This window comes from Dreissena polymorpha, chromosome 8 (genome assembly GCF_020536995.1).
Source record: "Dreissena polymorpha isolate Duluth1 chromosome 8, UMN_Dpol_1.0, whole genome shotgun sequence".
NCBI classification, from domain to species: Eukaryota; Metazoa; Mollusca; class Bivalvia; order Myida; family Dreissenidae; genus Dreissena; species Dreissena polymorpha.
The window spans coordinates 41,326,138-41,347,472 of NC_068362.1; the positions used below are offsets into that span (position 1 = coordinate 41,326,138).

The 21,335-nt window shown below is 38.0% G+C and overlaps 1 protein-coding gene across 1 annotated transcript; it reads left to right on the forward strand.

Annotated features, from left to right (window-relative positions):
• Nucleotides 1-10,746: 10,746 nt before the first annotated feature.
• Nucleotides 10,747-21,208, forward strand: LOC127840464 (uncharacterized). The gene is made up of 9 exons (XM_052368882.1): nucleotides 10,747-11,498; nucleotides 12,327-12,596; nucleotides 13,002-13,014; nucleotides 13,957-14,075; nucleotides 14,404-14,902; nucleotides 16,100-16,267; nucleotides 16,996-17,237; nucleotides 18,401-18,440; nucleotides 21,191-21,208. Exons 1-9 carry the CDS (start codon nucleotides 11,401-11,403, stop codon nucleotides 21,206-21,208), a joined length of 1,467 nt encoding a protein of 488 aa, XP_052224842.1. The 5' UTR covers nucleotides 10,747-11,400.
• The last annotated feature ends 127 nt before the right edge of the window (nucleotides 21,209-21,335 follow it).

Below are 21,335 nucleotides of genomic sequence, written 5' to 3' on the forward strand. Positions count from 1 at the left end.
CCATCTAAACTTGATTTTTGCAAAGAAGAGACTTCTTTGAAACAAAAAATATCAACAGCGGAAAGTGTCAACCCTGATTAGCCTGTGTGGACTGGACAGGCTAATCTGGGACGACACTTTATGCACAAGAATTAAACACCCTTTTCATATAGCACCCTCAAATATGAAGAGTCAACGGATACATATAACAGATATAACATGTACAGAACAACAATATACCAGAATCATTATATGTGTCGTGTTCTGAGAAAACTGGGCATAATGTATGTGCATAAAGTGTCATCCCAGATTAGCCTGTCTAGTCCGCATCAGGGATGACACTTTCTGCTTTTATGGTATTTATCGTTAAAAGGAAGTCTCTTCTACACAAAAATCCAGTTAATGCGGAAAGTGTCGTCACTGATTAGCCTGTGCGGACTGCACAGGCTGATCTGGGACGACACTTTACGCACATGCATTATGCCCAGTTTTCTCAGAACGCGACTCATATATAAAATGTTTAACAAACTTGGTACAATGACTTGGAATTTCTTTGGCCCATGACACTTTTTTCATGGTACATAGCAAAATCACAATGGACATACTGGAAAGCTTATTAAAGTAATCTTTATATTATAACATGACTGTTTTTAATCGAATAAGCCGCGTTCTGGGGTAAATGGGCTGTATGCATATTCATATAACAAATGTCTGAGCTTTTCCCATGCATTCTTTAACCTAAAGCCAATACAATTGTAACAAAACACTTGGTGGTGTAAATAAACTAAAAGTGACTAAAAGAATCAAACATGTCATGAAACAAGTACAAACTATCGGTATACAGGTAAATACAGGATTACTTTTCTACATAATGATACGTAACAACAAGCAGTACAATTCTTACACGGTACTACCATGAGCTGAGTAATAACTTCAATCAATATGAGTCCAGCTCTGGGAAAATGGTGTTTAACCCTTTGCATGCTGGGAAATTTGTAGTCTGCTAAAATGTAGTCTGCTGAATTTTTTTAATTAGCATTTTCTTTGATTTTTTTCAAAGAATACTATCAGAATAGCAAACAGTTTGGATCCTGATGAGACGCCACATTTTGGGGCGTCTCATCTGGATCCAAACTGTTTGCAAAGGCCTTCAAAATTCGGTTCCAGCACTGAAAGGGTTAATGCATTTGCTTGCAGTTTTGCCTCAGTCTTCACAGTCTAATAATTGACAACACTAAAAATAAATTTACTCTAGACAGAAAGTGTCGTCCTTGATTGGCTTGCGTAAAAAAAAATCCGGAAAACGGTTATCATAGAAACAAAAATAAGTCCAAGGCCCATAACCTCCCCAAATATCAATGGATCAAAACAAATATCCCACCACGAAGCGTATATTGACAGGAGTTGAAACGAGTATTTGACCCTTACTGTAGTCAATTCAAATTTATGCAAAAACTTATCATCCGATTTTATAGGTTTATACGTTATCTTGTTGCTTATTAATTCCTCTTTCAACAAAAATATAACTTTTAGTATATATCCGTTGTTATTAATGGATGTATAGCGAGTTAAACACGAGAAATACACATTTTATGTTTTACCCACGTGCGTTTAACCTTGTCGATACTTAGTTACGTAACCAGTAGCTATCGATTAGCGTACATCGAAGCGACGAGGTTATACATTTTGATGTACCCACTAACGTCTTTTTTCTAATTTTACTTTTATTTCTCTGCTTATTTTGACAAATTATATATCATTAGAAGGCCTACATTTCCTAGTTTTCAGATATATAAATATATATGAAGTTTTACTTCTAATTTGGGCAGCCCGGCGAGTTATAACTTTAACTTTTGCAAATATCATACCGTTTTAGAATCTATATTAACGGTAAACATGGTCGTACTTTATACAGATTTGTAACGTTTATATTAGGAGTTCAGTTTATAAAACTACATCTTGTTTAGGAGAAAAGAATTTTGTAAACGATAGAAAAAATGGGTTTAAAAATGAAAGTAAATAAGGAATGACTTTGTACGAAAGTAGCTCGCGGTCATTACGCTCCGAACTGATGCTACAGTCTTAGCGATTATGCTTTTGTTTAAATTTCCGTTGCCAGGATTATTATATTTTTTTATCGAATGTATTGTTCACGAAACATATCAATACATCTTACTATTGATGAAGCTTAATAAATTAACGATTTCAGCTATGGTTTATAACACTGAAAGGGTGATAATTTTATATGAGACCTCGTATATAGCCGACCCTCTTGATATCTTCGGCTTTGCACACTTCAAATAAAATGGGTGTGAAAAAACATTCGTTTGTTTTTTATTATCAAAGAGGTTATTATGTATAATGAATATGATATGAAAGGTGATGTACCTTAAATTATCAATTAGTTAAACTTATTTAGAGATTCTTGAAAATCACGGTCGGTGTTACGCAGATCATTTCGTATTTTGACATCAGTGCATCATGTCCAACTATTCAAAATCGGATTTTTTTCACTGGGATGATGACGACTTAGATTTAGACGAATTGTTAGGTGATTACACATGTAGCAGTGATGATTCTGAGAATGTAAAAGCCGTGTAAGAAAGTAAAAGTGACAAAAGCAATCGGATCAGTGAGTGTCTACCAGTGTACAGAGTGCCTAAAAACTTACTTTTAGTGCCCAAAAAATGCCTCGTTTTCGGGGTCATATGATTTCCAAGCACGGATACGAAAGAGTGAATGGTAAATATTTCATTTGTTTCATTTTCATTTGTTTCATTATGCTTATTTCATCGATTGCATCTGAATCGGAGGGCATTATTGTTAGTGGTAAAGAGTAACAGATCTTGTTCAGTTTGACAGAGGTAGATTGTTTTTACTCCATTACATGTGTTATAATCATTCTTGATTTTAGTTGTCTTTCACTTGGAATTAAAACAAAAATAGAGAGGTCATTGTTTGAAGCTTTGATACCTTGACTAAGCCTCATCAGGGGTGTGAGTGCCCTCTTGATATTTTTCGGCTTTGCATACTTCAAATAAAATGAGTGTCAAAAAATTCATCGTTTGTTGTTTATTTTCAAAGAGGTTATTATGTAAAATTATATGAAAGGTTATTTACCATAAATTATCAATTAATTAAAGTTATTTAAAGATTCTTGAAAATCCCGGCCGAAAAATATCAAGAGGGTCCGCTAAATACGCTGTCTCGTAATAAAATTAACACATTGTCTGTGTTAGAAACAAGAGCTGAAATCGTTAATTTATTAAGCTAGATTAATTATTAGCTTTATTGATATGTTTCGTGAACAAAATATTTCAATATATTCCATAAAAAATATAATAATCATGACAAAGGCAATTAAATGGCCGGTATCTAAACAAAAGCATTATCGCCAAGACCGTAGCATCAGTTCTCTGCGTTAGGACCGCGCGATACTTTCGTACAGCCATTCCTTACTTAATTTCATTTTTAAAACCATTTTTTTTTCTATCGTATACAGAATTCTATTCTTCTAAGCAAGATGTAATTTTTTAAACTGAACTCCAAATATCAACGCTAGAAATCGGTATAAAGTTCGAACATGTCAACCGTGAATCTAGACTCTAAAACGGTGTGATATTTGCAAAAGTTAAAGTTATAACTCGCCGGGCTGCCCAAACCAGAAGAAAAACATAATATATATAAACTACGTAACGTAGGCTTTCTAATGATATATAAGTTGTCAAAATCGGCCGAGAAATGAAAGTATAATAAAAAAAAAGACGTGAGTGGGTACATCAAAATGTATAACCTCGGCGCTTCGATGTACGCTAATCTTTGCATAAAAACCATCCATAAAATGGTTATTAGAGTGAAAATTTATATACCCAATATTGTCTTAAATCTCCATGCCTTTTACTGTCTATTAATAAAAGCTCCTACCTTGGATTATATTCCTTTAAAAATTACTTCCCTTGTCAAAAATGATCTTGTACCTGCCAAATTAAAAATAAAAATTATCTCCCTTTAAAGCTTATTACTTTCCTTGGCAACAATTTAAATAATTAAAAGGGTTGCATTTTCGTCAAAAATCAACTGAACGGAATACATTTTACACTTCATCTGTAAGTCATGTAGGTAGACTCTTATACAAAAAAAGCTCAATATCTTAAAGCAGTGCGACTCCTATATGCCACCCTACCTAAAAATTGCCTCGTAAATATCAGTGGTGTAGAAGAACATTACAATTTGTTTTGCTAGATTGTATACACCAAGTCATCAATAATGATGTTTTGTGATGTACGTATGGATGTATAGGTTGTAAAGTCAGAATTTTTTTTTATATTTAGTATGGTTTTAAATAAATAAATGAATAATATTCTTGTTTCTCTTTATGTTCAGAGTTACTTACCAATTTTCTTATGGGTAAAATAACTTTTGGGAACAGAAATATCTACTGAATTTCTTCTAAATATAAACCTGTAATACACGAATGCATACTTCATCTTTCAAGAACTTATTTGTATAGTAACAATTATATATTGATGAAAAAGTTTATAAACAAGGATATTAGTGAAACTTATGAGTGCTGCCGTGTGATTCGAGTTGTCCATGTGTTTGTATTTTGTATTCTGGTTGACAACGTGTTATAAAGACTGACAGCGCCTTATACTGGTTGACAACGTGTTATAGCGACTGACAACGCCTCATACTGGTTGACAACGTGTTATAGCGACTGACAGCGCCTTATACTGGTTGACAACGGGTTATAAAGACTGACAGCGCCTTTTACTGGTTGACAACGTGTTATAGCGACTGACTGCGCCTTATACTGGTTGACAACGTGTTATAAAGACTGACAGCGCCTTATACTGGTTGACAACGTGTTATAAAGACTGACAGCGCCTTATACTGGTTGACAATGTGTTATAGCGACTGACTGCGCCTTACACTGGTTGACAACGTGTTATAGCGACTTACAGCGCCTTATACTGTTTGACAACGTGTTATAGCGACTGACAACGCCTTATACTGGTTGACAACGTGTTATAAAGACTGACAGCGCCTTATACTGGTTGACAACGTGTTATAGCGACTGACAGCGCCTTATTCTGGTTGACAACGTGTTATAGCGACTGACTGCGCCTTACACTGATTGACAAGGTGTTATAGCGACTTACAGCGCCTTATACTGGTTGACAACGTGTTATAGCGACTGACAATGCCTTATACTGGTTGACAATGTGTTATAGCGACTGACAGCGCCTTATAATGGTTGACAACGTGTTATAGCGACTGACAGCGCCTTATACTGGTTGACAACGTGTTATAGCGACTGACAGCGCCTTATTCTGGTTGACAACGTGTTATAAAGACTGACAGCGCCTTATACTGGTTGACAACGTGTTATAGCGACTGACAGCGCCTGATACTGGTTGACAACGTGTAATAGCGACTGACTGCGCCTTATACTGGTTGACAACGTGTTATAGCGACTTACAGCGCCTTATACTGGTTGACAACGTGTTATAGCGACAGACGGCCCCTTATACTGGTTGACAACGTGTTATAGGGACTGACAACGCCTTATACTGGTTGACAACGTGTTATAAAGACTGAAAACGCCTTAAACTGGTTGACAACGTGTTTTAGTGACTGACAGCGCCTTATACTGGTTGACAATGTGTTATAGCGACTGACTGCGCCTTACACTGGTTGACAACGTGTTATAGCGACTTACAGCGCCTTATACTGTTTGACAACGTGTTATAGCGACTGACAACGCCTTATACTGGTTGACAACGTGTTATAAAGACTGACAGCGCCTTATACTGGTTGACAACGTGTTATAGCGACTGACAGCGCCTTATTCTGGTTGACAACGTGTTATAGTGACTGACAGCGCCTTATACTAATTGACAACGTGTTATAGCGACTGACAACGCCTTATACTGGTTGACAACGTGTTATAGCGACTGACAGCACCTTATAATGGTTGACAACGTGTTATAGCGACTGACAGCGCCTTATACTGGTTGACAACGTGTTATAGCCACTGACAGCGCCTTATACTGGTTGACAACGTGTTATAAAGACAGACGGCGCCTTATACTGGTTGACAACGTGTATTAGCGACTGACAGCGCCTCATACTGGTTGACAACGTGTAATAGCGACTGACTGCGCCTTATACTGGTTGACAACGTGTTATAGCGACTGACAGCGCCTTATACTGGGTGACAACGTGTTATAGCGACTGACTGCGCCTTACACTGGTTGACAAGGTGTTATAGCGACTTACAGCGCCTTATACTGGTTGCCATCGTGTTATAGCGACTGACAACGCCTTATACTGGTTGACAACGTGTTATAGCGACTGACAACGCCTTATACTGGTTGACAACGTGTTATAGCGACTGACAGCGCCTTATACTGGTTGACAACGTGTTATCAAGACTGACAACGCCTTATACTGGGTGACAACGTGTTATAGCGACTGACAGCGCCTTATACTGGTTGAAAACGTGTTATAGCGACTGACAGCGCCTTATAGTGGTTGACAACGTGTTATAGCGACTGACAGCGCCTTATACTGGTTGACAACGTGTTATAGCGACTGACAGCGCCTTATACTGGTTGACAATGTGTTATAGCGACTGACAACGCCTTATACTGGTTGACAACGTGTTATAGCGACTGACAACGCCTTATACTGGTTGACAACGTGTTATAGCGACTGACAGGGCCTTATACTGGTTGACAACGTGTTATAAAGACTGACAGCGCCTTATACTGGTTGATAACGTGCTATAGCGACTGACAGCGCCTTATACTGGTTGACAACGTGTTATAGCGACTGACAGCGCCGAATAATGACTGACAGCATTTTATAGCTACTGACAATGTCTAATAACGGCTGACCACGTTTTTTAGCGACTGACAACGCATAATAATGGCAACCTTTTTCCCACAGCTCCATTATTATAAAAAGGCAAGCTGTTTATGGTTACATTTAACTTTTATTTTAACTTCAAGTGTGACCCTTACATTTGAGGTTTGGAGACGGACGATACACGCGAAGCGCCGTTTTCTGATGGTGGTCATTTAAAGGGACCGTCAACCGCGATTGACGAAAAAAGAAAAGTTCGAAAATACCGTATTTTTTACAATTAAAACCGTATTTTTTTACAATTATTAGTTTATATAGATTAAAATATCACGACTGGTATGTAACGAGAATCCTCTGCGAATGCCTTATTAAATAACTAAGGACAGAATAATTGAATTGTTTTAAAGAAAGATTAGCGCATTATTTCGACACTCGACATGGTTATACTGAAAATATGAAAATTAATACACACATCAGTGTATTAATATTACAGACACTCACTTGTTGTTATTAATATTGCCTTGAGCTAAGCGAAAAGACTTTTCAAACACAAAAGTGCGAACGAACTTACACTATTATTTAAGGGCTAACTGTATCCGATAATTAATACCAAAATCTTGATCCGAGAAACTAAATGACTGATGGACTGAGTGAGTGACTGTGTGATTGAGTGAATGACTGAGTGAGTGACTGACTGACTGTAAGTGAGGAAATGAGTGATTGAGTGAGTGACTGACTGAGTGAGTAAATGAGTGATTAGTATGCATCTATTTAAAATGTATTCTTTTCTTTTAAGGCATTATTCCCGCGAATATATCTATTCATACGACACACGAACACCATGTTAGTGTTCATGTGTCGTATGAATAGATATCGTTGCGGGAAATTAAAATGGAATTAAATATGCAAAACAATAATAAAAACAAGCATTTTGGTATCTACAGACATCTATTTTACCATATTTGGCGCTCAAATTTCGGCAATTGCCACAAGGAACACTGATTTTTAATTGATTAAGTTTATTTTACGAAATAGTGTACTAAATTTTCGTTGATTTTGAGTAGTTTAAAAGGTTGCTGCATTCTTATCGAACGGCACCATTTAACATCAATAATTCTTTAACGGTTCAATATATCGGAAAAGTAGCACCGGAATCGGGTTCAGGTAGACAAAATCACATCGATTGGACTATCTGATTGTTTTATTTCACTGGATTTTAAGGTATACTGGATTTTGAGCTTCTGTTAAAAGTGTGCTGCATTCTTATCGAATTTTACCATTTAAACTCAATAATTCTTTTTCGGATCAAGATATCGGAAAATAAACAACGGATTCGGATTCAGCGAGTCAAATCCATATAGATTTTACTATCTTGATGTTTGATTTCGATGGAGCGAACGAGAGAGCGAGCGAGCGTATTTCAATTGTGCACGTAAATGGTACGATCTATGATAAGGGTGCTTAATGCAAAATATGTTTTGATTATAACTTTTTTCTTTTTTCTTTTTTTTCATTTATTTTTTCAAACTTTTAAACAACACTATAAACTGTTTATGTTTAATTAAAAAACAAACAAAAAATTTTTTTTTGTATTATATGATACATATGTATTTTTTTATTTATTTTTTAAAAATTGATAACTTTTGAACGGCTGTAGATATCTTAAAAATTCCAACGAATTCGTGATCAGCGTGGTCATAGGCATATAGAAGTAAACATCTGTTTATTTTATTTCAAAGTTATTTTATTTTTTAGTAAATAAATTATTTATTTATGTTTTAAATGTTAAGGACAGAACATTCCGCATCTATCGCTTCAATATCATGTTCTTAATTCTATCCAACAGTTCTGCATTATAAAACAAACGTTTACAATATAGTTAAGAAACTAAATCACTCGCATCATGCCAACAACTGAGTCTGGGATTGAAGCCGGATCGCCTTGGTGAGAAGCGTGTATACCAACCACTTCGCTGAAAGGACATGCACATGTGTTTTCCCAGAGCGAGGCTCATTTTGTATTTCAAATGAATTGTGCTGATGCAGTACTTACTGATAAGGATTTCTTGACAGCTGATATATAGATATACGAGGGTCGCATGATAGGAAACATGGCTTAATGCACACGCTAATCTGGGACGACGCTTTACGCACATTATGCGACTCATATCTAATGCAGGTGTTTCGAGTTTTAACTCGAAAAGCAAAATAGGTTTGCCGAATGGTTTCCATGGGTGAGTCTTGGCCCGATGTTCTACAACGCGGTCGTTAGTTTCGAATCTCTGACGACGACATTATCAGTGTGTTCTTGAAAGTGATATTATGGGCATTTTTCACTGATGAATTGAGCTGAAAAGAATTAACTGGTCAAAAGAGTTAGTTAAAATGTGGTAACAGACCAAGTATCTGCAACTCATATTGCTACCAGTTGTTTATAAAAAAATATATAAATTATATTCGATTTTTTACATGACTCACCCAGTCCTCTAAGCCGAAATGATCCGTAAAACAAAAGAGTGTCTTTGTGTCGTATGAACTAATCTGCACTAAAACTTAATTGAGATTCACAAAGTACGGTTGATATTCAAATGCATTATTTTTCACTTTCCGGGTTGTTGTTTTAGTATGTTGATGCTGCATTAACAAATATAGATGTGTATGAAGTGAAAACATCAAAAATAAACAACGGTTGCGATAGACACCTATACACTGTTAGATGCCCATACTATCACTTTAAAAGAGCAACCGACATCATTGATTGCTAATAAAATCGTTGATTATACACTGATTGATACCCAGGACAAAATGTTCAGTACACTCTGGGTAAATGAGAAAACCTAATAGTCACCAGCCAGGCAGCCTCAAACTGTATGCGGCTTCGGTCAGTATACGATTTGGGGTTGCCTGACTGGTCAAGAGTATATTACTTAGTTGACACTGCATCTAATTCCCAAATATGGAACGGCCGACGTTTTTTTGGTCCTGCCCTTTCTTTGCATCCGAATGTGCAAGGCTAGTATCACTTTTAAAGATCAATCGATCTTATTCCGAAAGATGCAATCAAAAACGTATATCACGCAGCTTCTAAGAAAATCCCATTCGCCCAAATGCAAGCGAGCGAACTTGGGGATTCGGCAGTGAGATTTCGACAAAATCCCTTCACTTCAATAAATGCATCACAAACTCTCGTCTGTCAACGTCGCTGCCGATGAAATACATGTTGCAGACACACTTAGGAAACAGTTGATAACCACTAAAGGAATGGGCGCGATCGCGAAATGGCTTTTCATCCAGAAGAGAAAGAGAACTCGCTACAAATAGGCACTTCTTTCGACAATCACCACGTGAAGCAAATATCTTAGTGTGTTTTCACCGCAAAATGTGAAAATTACCATAACTATTTCCGGAATCCCCCGCAAAATGTGAAAATTACCATAATTAACCAGACATACGCGCATGCCCACAACATAGTCCGCATACGCAACTCTGAGTCTCTTCGCAAGTGCAGCGACGCTACATTACAGTGCACACAACATTCATTCATTTATCTATTGCGCTAATCATCACCGCTCAATAACAAATCACTCAAAACACAATACGAAATCCGCTTCGAACTTCTTTCCACATCCACTTCTACTTTCCTTTTGCTCTCACGAGCCTGATGCTTTCAGTTTCACTTTACTGGCGCAATCCGCAATTACATGACGCACGCTCACATACGCACGCAAATCAACAAAGCAACATATCACATACATAGAATAAATACAGAAATAACAACGTACTAAATCACTTGGCTTATATCTTTGCTCTTCTCAAAAATCAGTGCCATCAAATGCCCCTCATACGCGCTATTCGCTATGTCGACAACAGCCCTTTCAACATAGTAGTACAACAACAACAACAAGCGCGCGCCAAATATGGCCGATCGAGGAAAGACACAATGAATTTCTCGCAAGTTAGCAGTCAGAATAGCTTTGTATCAATGTATAATGCACACCAACTTGTTAAATGACCATTTACCAGGTGAATACAACTGCACGGAGTATTTGGTACGTAGACACAAACATGTGAAACGTTCAAAAAGTCGAGCCCACGATGTTCCAACGACTTTTTTTCAAAAATTCAAATCTTAACGAAAGCCCAGTAAATTCTCTCATCCGCCGGCCTGATCAAGTGTGAGTGAATGGATCAAGCCAAATAGAAAGCCATTAATTTACATAAGCTGTATACTTTGCTAAATTATCTTCATTGCTTACAAGACCTAAGGATTACTGAGAGTCCTTCCAGTCCTTCGGGTTGAACCAGTTCACGGTGTCTTGCGTTGACAAGTTGCTTGTGGGCAAGCTTGTGAAGCGACACAAACAGCATATCCACTTACCTTGATGGCTCGTTTATGCAAGGACATTGACCGCTCAGGCTAATCTGTGACAATAATTTACGCACATGCATTCAACCTGGTCTTCTCAAGGCAAGTGCATGGGTAAATGAAATGGGATCAACTCCAGCCTGAATTCTATCCTGTCTAGGTGAGACATGCTCTGAGAGAGTGGACATGTGTGCCTGTAGTCCGTGCCTGCATGGTGGGACCTGTGTGCCACGTGACGACCATTACATCTGTAACTGCAGGGGTTTGCTGGACCAAACTGTGAGGTTGGTTTCTTTCTTATATATATATATATTAGAATATTGATTGATTTATTTATTGAGCCGCCCTTGCGGATAGTGGGGTTTGTATATATGCAGGGCTTTTTTTCCTGACTTTGTGAAGCGGCCCTGGCCCCCTTACTTTGTGAAAAAATGAGTCGCGAACTTTTCAAAATTGTGAAAAAATGAGTTGCAATCTTTTCAAAATTGTGACAAATTGAGTCGCGAACTTTTCAAAATTGTAAAAAATTGAGTCGCGAACTTCTTAAAATTGTGAAAAACCGAGTCGTGAAATTATTAAAATTGTGAAAAACGGCCCATTTTGTAAAAATTCACGGCCATGTTAGGTTTGTGAATTGTCCTTTTCAAAATTGTGAAATGTCCTTCCACGGCCACTCATAAAGAAGGAAAAAAAGCCCTGATATGTGTCATTCGAGATTAGCCTAAGCAGTTTGCACAAGTTAACCAGAGGCTACACTTTCCGCTTTATGGTGTGTTTTTTAAAACAACGCTTCCTTGCACACTGAACAGGCTTATATGGGACAACACTTTATGCACATGCTTTAAGCCCTATTTTCCAGATAAAGCTTAATTTTAATTGGAGCCTTTGCAAACAGTTTGGATCCAGATGAGACGCCACAGAACGTGGCGTCTCATCAGGATCCAAACTGTTTGCTATTTTGATAGTATTCTTTGAAAAAAAAGAAGAAAATGCTGATTTTAGAAATTCAGCAGACGACATTTTAGCAGACGACAAATTTCCTAGCATGCAAAGGGTTAAAGGCAACTATTGTACTAAATAACCAGGGGCAATGTGTGTCTATTTGTTTCCAGGACTGCAATGAGGTCCCTGTGCGGGATACAGACTCTGACCCGGAGACACCCGGATATGCTCAGAACCTCGATGTTGCTACGGCGACTGAAGGACATGCAGACTCAACTCCAGGACATAGTCAACCCCAGCGTGTCCGAGGAACCGACGGGGGCCTGTGTGAAGTCTCCTCCAAGTATTACCTACACCAAGCAGTCGGCTAAAAGGTGGCAAAAACACTATATTTTAGCTTCGTTCTGGACAAAACGGCGCCTATTGCATGTTGCATTAAAGTGACGTTCCAGATTAGAATCTGCAGCTGGCACAGTCCAGTATGGGACAAAACTCTCCACTTGTATGGTATTTTTGGTTTAAAGGATGTCTTGTTTTTATGAAAATCCAGTTTAAAAGGAAAGTGTGGCCCACATGTGTCCTAAGTCTTCTCTGGGATACACTTTACGCACATTAATTAAGTGCTGTTTTCCCAGCAACCAGTTTTTCCTACCTTATGAAAATGTCTGGCTCCATTAAATCTTTTATTTCATGACAAGATCTTGCACATTTTACATCATAAACAAACGTGATGTAATTAATTTCTTACTTTTATTTGTGGTTTATCCACAAACAAATTAATTATTTCATTAAATAAAACTGAATGCACAGTTTAGGACCCTGTTACTTCTGATTTGGTGTTTTAGGTGTATTTATTCTGTATCATCGAAGAGGTGAGTATTGGGACTTTGTTTTTTCTTTGGATGAGCCTTCGAAATATATTAAAATATCTCAAGCAATCATGTACAAGAACCTTGAATGTTTGTCTTATTATGCCCCCCTTTGAAGAAGAGGGGGTATATTGTTTTGCACATGTCGGTCCGTCCGTCGGTCCGTCCACCAGATGGTTTCCGGATGATAACTCAAGAACGCTTAGGCATAGGATCATGTAACTTAATAGGTACATTGATCATGACTGGCAGATGACCCCAATTGATTTTCAGGTCACTTGGTCAAAGGTCAAGGTCACAGTGACTTGAAACAGTAAAATGGATTCCTGATGATAACTCAAAAATGCTTACACCTAGGATCATGAAACTTCATAGGAACATTGATCATGACTGGCAGATGACCCCTATTGATTTTCAGGTCACTAGGTCAAAGGTCAAGGTCACAGTAACTTGAAACAGTAAAATGGTGTCAGGATGATAACTCAAGAATGCTTACCCCTAGGATCATGAAACTTCATAGGTACATTGATAATGACTGGCAGATGACCCCTATTGATTTTCAGGTCACTTGGTCAAAGGTCAAGGTCACAGTGACTCGAAATAGTAAAATGGTTTCGGGATGAGAACTCAAGAATGCTTACGCCTAGGATCATGAAACTTCATTGGTACATTGATCATAACTGGCAGATGACCCCTATTAATTTTAAGGTCACTAGGTCAAATGTCAAGATCACGGTGACAAAAAACGTATTCACAAAATGGCTGCCACTACAACTGACAGCCCAAATGGGGGGCATGCATGTTTTACAAACAGCCCTTGTTTATATTACGGTACCTTAACAATGCAATTAGTGTAATTATTTTTCAATTACTGTTTGTTACTTCACAAGGTGAACTAATAAAACAAAAGCCACATGATGTCTCATTGCAGGCAAAGGGCAAGACCCCGGTTAGAAGGCTCGAGGGTGATAGGACTAACCTCAAAGAGAAAGTTGACACATCGTTACAGAAGTCTGTGACAGAACGCTCAGCTGTGGAGGGAAAGGCCAGGTAAGGCTTACATATGGGTAGCTTTGAGAAAACTGCTCTTAATGCAGTCTGCACAGGCTAATCAGCTTTTCACTCAATCCAAAAAAAATCCCTTAGGTCTCACTCCTCAAGTGGAGACATGCAGGGTCCTTTCGGGGTGGGGTGGGGTTATAATGAAAACACAATGTTGATCAACTGTTAACAAAATATCTGCCCTAACTCGTTCACTTTACTGCAAAGCTTAAATTTACAAATGATTGTTTACTCCAGTTTTAAATTTCACAATGAGAGGTAATGTAGTTATGTTTTAATCTTAAATCATGAAATTCATATTCTGTTTTCACATCAGGTTGTGCAAACGTCAAACCCAATCAAAAGAAGACATGCACAAGAACTATCAAGACGACAATTGCACAGATCACAAAGAAAACTACATGGGAGCTCTGCCAGAGAAAAATGTCTGTTCTAAAATAATGGAAACACCATCGAACGAACCCCAGAGTCGAGACACAAACCCAGACCTGTCTGATCTCCGTAAAGACATTGAAGCAGAACATATGGATCAACTGAAAACCTTCGGAAAAATGTCTGATGATTCACTGTTTATAGAAAACAGGTCAAATGAAACTGGGTCAGGAGGGTCGGCTACACCTAACACGTTACGGAAGCGACGCATTATTGATCGGAACGTGCGGGTGAACGGGGTTCGAGACCTGAACGCGAGTGAGTTGATGAGAGAGGTGGAGGATGACTATACAAGGTTGAACTATAGTTACTCCAACGTGGATGATACAGACCTGAAGTTTCTGCAGAAGAGACTTGCACAGGCTGAACTTGCAGATACACAGGTAGTCTAGCGGAATTTTGTACGGGGAAGGGAAAGAATAGAGCCTTGCTCTCGGAAAATGGGGCTTAATGCATGCATGCAAAGTGTTGTCCCAGATTAGCCTGTGCATTCGGCACATGCTCATCAGGGACGACGCTTTTCGCTTGTGTTATATTTTCATTTTTTGTCTGCAATAATAATTTCTGCACATGCATTAGGTGGTGTGCAGTACGCATCGTCAACTTATAGCTGGTTACCATCATAGCAGCCAGAAAACTTGATACCATTTTTAGCTTGACTATTATATATATTATATATGCGTGCAATTGTAAAAGTTTTCGTACTACCCCAAATATTTTCTTTGTCCCTTGACATATTGCTTTCATATTTTGCATACTTGTTTACCAACATGACCCCAACCTATAAACAATAGCAGACAACTCTATCAATTATTTTGCCATAATTATGGCCCCTTTTCCACTTATATGCAGCAAATGTTAAAGTTTGCGTACTACCCCAACTATTTTCAATGTCCCTTGACATAATGCTTTGATATTTTGCATACTTGTTAACCATCATGACCCCAACCTATAAACAAGAGCAGACAACTGTATCAAGCATTTTGACAGAATTATTGCCCCTTTTATACTTAGAATATGCATATTATTGATAAATCTATGTTAAAGTTTGCGTACTACCCCAAATATTTCCTATATCCTTTGACATATTGCTTTAATATTTTGCATACTTATTTACCAACATGACCCCAACCTATAAACAAGAGCACACCAATGTATCAAGCATTCTGACATAATTATGGCCCCTTTTACACTTAGATAATTGAACATTTTGCTTTAATTGCCACAACTTCTTTATTTATGATCACATTTTATTATTACTTTGACAAAACAACACTTACCTGAATACCACAATTGATTCCACCCAAACAATAACCCACGCCCCTACCCAGAATCCCCCCCCCCCAACCTCCCCCAGCCCCCAATTTTTTTTATTTTTTTTTAAACATCATCAAGTAAATTACCACACCCAACTGTTTGCTATTTTGATAGTATTCTTTGAAAAAAAATCGAATAAAATGCTAATTTTAGAAATTCAGCAGACGACATTTTAGCAGACAACAAATTTCCCAGCATGCAAAGGGTTAAAGGCTACTGTTGTACTGAATATCCAGGGGCAATGTGTGTCTATTTGTTTCCAGGACTGCAATGAGGTCCCTGTGCGGGATACAGACTCTGACCCGGAAACTCCCGGATATGCTCAGAACCTTGATGACCCGGCAAACTCCAGAAAGATTGCAAAATTCATTAGAGATACGAAGAAACCAAAGTCAATACTTCTCTCTGATAATACTAGCAGATTGAATAAGGTACCTTTATTGACTATTGTTTCGTTAGATAATTGATCATCCCCCTTCCCTAGTGTTTCTAAAATCACTCTGCTGCTTGTTAGCTCTCTGAAATAAAACAAGCAATTATTATCTTTATCTTTTGGGGTTTTTAGCATGACTCTGAAATAAATGCAGTTTAAAAGTGCTGATGAAACAACATTTTTTCTCAATGTTTAATTTTATACTGATTAATCTGACAAGATTACAATATCTGGAAAAAAAATTGCTATGTTAGATAAAATGTGGGACAACAAATAGACAGGTTTGCAGGTACAAAACATGCACGTCAGAGAGATTCCAACTTTACATGTCAAAATGAGGTTTTCCAGAGTCTTGTTTTAAGCCAAACATTGTAGCCTCACTCTGGGTAAACCTGGTTTGATACCTGTGTGTAAAGTGTCATCCCAGTATTAAAATGGGTAATCCATATAGTCTTAATCAGGAACAACATTTTCAGCTTTTATGGAATTTTCCATTTAAACAAAGTCTCTTCTAAGCATAAATCCAGGTCCAGCTGGAAGTGTGGTCAGCCTGGCGGATTGCACAGGCTCTGGGATGATAATTCATAAGATTGATCTGATTTAAGTCCATTTCACATGAGGCTCGGCTGAGACAACTATTTATGCACAAAGCCGTGTTTTTCCAAACTGATGCTCATGTTATCTATGATTTTTTCTGACAACCTGGACCTTGCTTCTTTTCCACAGTCCAGCACGGCCAATGGCAGCAGGGTGAGCTTCCGAAGTCCGTCACGCGATGTGTCTGGTAACCTTACATACGAGATGGACTCGTTCTCCAGACAGCAGCAGAGGATGCTGGGATACGATTGGATAGCGGCGCTCATTGAGAACGATCCCAACGCTGTGAACCAATCAGAAACGTTCTTTGATGAGTTAAGGGAGTTCCGTAAACTGAACATGCAGGAGTGCTCCAATCAGATGTACATGGAGTAAGTCAGTGAATGGGAGATTAAGTGTTTAACCCTTTCCCAATAAGAAGCAAAGTGAAAATGGCTATATGCAGTAAGCATAAAACCATAACAGCCTGCGAGTAACTTGCAGTGTTTTCAAGTTTCATGCTGTTTTCTGCTTTTGGGCATTTAAGGGTTAGAAATTAGGCCTTCAAAACTTGACTCTGTTAAGAGAGTTTTTTAATTTAATGTGATTTTCTCATGGACTGTGAACAGGTCAAAATGGGCATCTGAGCAAGAAAGTGTTAAGTGATAAGTTGTTAAATATTATCACTGTAAGCTTTCATTTAAAAGCTCTCAGCGTCTCGATGCAGAATGGTATATAGTGAGTCTCAATGTGGGAAAACTGGGATTAATACATGTGTGTAAAGTGTTGTCCCCGATTAATCTGTGCAGTCTGCATAGGCTCATCAGGGATGACACTTTCTGCCCAAACTTGATTTTGTTAAGAAGAGATGTCCTTCAAAATGAAGGACAGTAAAGTCTGTTTTTTATCAAAATCATGTGAACAAATAAAATCAGTTAGCTGTGTGTAACCACAAGCACAATGCTAGTTCAAATCAGGTTTAATTAAGTCAGGTTCAAAAGCAGGTTTGATCAATCCGTCAATTTGGCTTGTACTTTTCCATTTATTTTGTAATTAAAGGCAATTCTTTCTGTAAATAAAACAATCAGTTCAGTTTGAGTTGTCTCCCTTTATCAGACTTTTTTTCTCAAAGAAAACCGGTTTTGTGACAATTTTGTCCCTTGTTATTTGTTAAGATCTCAAATTCGCCCACTGACAAAAAATAGGAAATTTAATGCCTGACAAATAATCCTGGTTTAACAGTAATGCCTTGCAGGAATCTAATTAAATCAGTCATGCACTGGGAAAATGGGACTTAATGCATGTGCGTGAAGTGTCGTAAAAGTTTAGCCTTTGCAGTCTGCACAGGCTAATCAGGAATGACACTTTCAGCCTAAACTGGATTTTTGCTAAGAAAGAATTTCCTTTTAACAAAAAAATCCATAACAGCAGAAAGTTTTGTTTCTGATTAGCCTGTATGGACTGCACAAGCTAATCTGGGTCATTATCCCAGACCGAGGCTCAATTGCCTGTTCAATGTTACAAACCCTATGTCATGTATCATGTTCCAATTCAGTGGCCCCCAGGAATTGTGGGAGCACCCTGAGAGGAGAACAGTCAAATTTGATCCCAGGGGCTTAATTTGAACAAACTTGGTAGAGGACTATAAGATGTCATTACATACCAAATTTGGTAGCCCTATGCCATACTGTTATGAACTAGAAGATTTTTACAGTTTGCACAAAATAGGCCTTATATAAGCAAATTTTCGATTTTTTGAGCCCCCCCAAGGCGGGGTCAAATTTGACCCCAGGGGCATAATTTGAACAAACTTGGTAGAAGACTATAAGATGTCACTGCATACCAAATTTAATAGCCCTAGGCCCAATGATTATGGAAAAGAAGATTTTTAAGGTTTTCACAAAATAGGCCTTATTTAAGCAAATTTTCAATTTTTCGATACCCCGGGGAAGTGTCAAATTTGACCCCAGGGGCTTAATTTGAACAAACTTGGTAGAGGACAATTAGATGTCACTGCATACCAAATTTGGTAGCCCTTGGCCCAATGGTTATGGACAAGAAGATTTTTAAATTTTTCACAAAAAAGGACTTATATAAGCAATTTTTTTATTTTTGACCCCCCGGGGCAGGGTCAAATGTGACCCCAGGGGCATAATTTGAACAAACTTGGTAGAAGACTATATGATGTCACTACATAGCAAATTTAGTAGCCCTAGTCCCAATGGTTATGGATAAAAAGAATTTTAAAGTTTGCACAAAGTAGGCCTTATATAAGCAAATTTGATATTTTTTACCCCCCCCCCCCGGGGCAGGGTCAAATTTGACCCCAGAGGCATAATTTGAACAAACTTGGTAGAGGACTATAAGATGTCGCTACATAGAAAATTTGGTAGCCCTAGGCCCAATGGTTATGGACAAGAAGATTTTTAAAGTTTGCACAAAATAGGCCTTATAAAAGCAAATTTTCAATTTTTTAACCCCCCGGGGCAGGTTCAAATTTAACCCCAGGGGCATAGTTTGAACAAACTTGGTAGAAAACTATAAGATGTCACTACAAAGCAAATTTGGTAGCCCTAGGCCCAATTGTTATGGACAAGAAGATTTTTAAAGATTGCACAAAATAGGCCTTATATAGCGAATTTTCAATTTTTTAACCCCCCAGGGGCAGGGTCAAATTTGACCCCAGGGGCATAATTTGAACAAACTTGGTAGAGGACTATAAGATGTCACTACATACCAAATTTGGTAGCCCTACGCCATACGGTTATGGACAAGAAGATTTTTAAAGTTTGCACAAAATAGGCCTTATACAAGAAATTTGTCCACAGGACACGGATGCCCCCAACTGTAACTTTGTCACTACATAAAAGTATAACTTTGTAAACGCTTGGTAGAAGTCATTAGGTTTTTTCAAATCCTAAACGCGGACCCTAAGTTCAAGTTCAAGGTCACAGGGGTCAAAATTTGTGTGCGTATGGAAAGGCCTTGACCATATACACATGCATGCCAAATATGAAATTGCTACCTGAAGCGACATAGAAGTTATGAGCATTTTTCGAAATCTAAACGCAAAGTGTGACGGACAGACGGTCGGACAGACGAACTGACAGTCCGATCACTATATGCTTTCCTTCGGGGGCATAAAAATGTCTTAGAATATCAAAATAAATCAGAAAGCCACATAAACTAGAGAGCGGACAACATGCTTAATCCTTGGAATGCACTAAGTGACCCCGTGACCTAGTTTTTGACCAGGCATGACCCATATTCGAACTTGACCTAGATAATGTCTTAATACAACTTCTTACCAAGTTTAGTAAAGATCAGATGAAAACTACTTCAATTAGAGAGCGAAAACCATGCTAAATCCTTGAAATGCACTAAGTGACTCAGTGACCTAGTTTTTGACCCGGTATGACCCATATTCGAACTTGACCTAGATATTGTCTGAATACAACTTCAGACCAAGTTTGGTACAGATCGGATGAAAACTATTTGAATTAGAGAGCGGACACGAAGTGTGACCGACCGACTGACCGACGGACAGTGCGAAAACTATATACCCCCCTTTTCTACGAAATGGGGGAATAATAAGCAAATTGTCAATTTTTTGACCCCCCCGGGGCAGGGTAAAATTTGATCCCAGGGGCATAATTTGAACAAACTTGGTAGAGGACTATTAGATGTCACTACATACCAAGTTTGGTAGCCCTAGGCCCAATGGTTCTTGACAAGAAGATTTATAAAGTTTGCACAAAATAGGCCTTATATAAGCAAATTTTCAATTTTTTGACCCCCAGGGGCAAAGTCAAATTTGACCCCAGGGGCATAATTTGAACAAATTTGAATAAGGTTCACCACAAGAACATTCCTGAGAAATTTCATCAGAATTGGACCAGTACTTTAGGAGAAGATGTTTAAAGAAAAAGTTGACGCACGCACGGACGCACACACGACGGACACAGGACCATGACATAAGCCCCACTGGCCTTTGGCCAGTGGAGCTAAAAACTATTAATTAAATTCCATTTCAACAAGTCATTGGCTATTGTGTGTTAATGATTTTAAAAAGACTTAAGCATCTTACATCCAACTGAACTATTTTACCCACAATGTGTAATGAATGACCATGTCAAATAATTCATAATCTATAAATGCGCAATGAAGTTTCTTATAATTTGCCAAAACGTTTTGAATTATAGAGTGTAGTATGAAAATGCAACTGTACTATGGATTTCTCTGAATCCAAATTGAGCTTCTTTAAATATATTTTCATTTTAACACAAATTATAAATGCGATTACGAAGGATTAATAACAATATTTTAGACATTATATTTACCAAAGGAATGCCTCTATAGTTAGAGGGATTAGTATTTTAACCATTTCATTAGACTGGAACAATAACGGCTTCTGTCCAAGACTCTTGGTAAAGTCCGGAGTTTCAAATATAATTGAAAATATGTACAAGATAGGGTGCAATAAAATGCTT

Excerpts from the sequence above, each read along its gene's own strand:
- LOC127840464 (XM_052368882.1), top strand. The coding sequence starts at position 11,401 with ATGTGTGCCTGTAGTCCGTGCCTGCATGGTGGGACCTGTGTGCCACGT. Across the intron at positions 14,903-16,099 it reads CTGAACTTGCAGATACACAG|GACTGCAATGAGGTCCCTGT; the intron begins GTAGTCTAGCGG and ends ATTTGTTTCCAG. Across the intron at positions 16,268-16,995 it reads ATACTAGCAGATTGAATAAG|TCCAGCACGGCCAATGGCAG; the intron begins GTACCTTTATTG and ends TCTTTTCCACAG.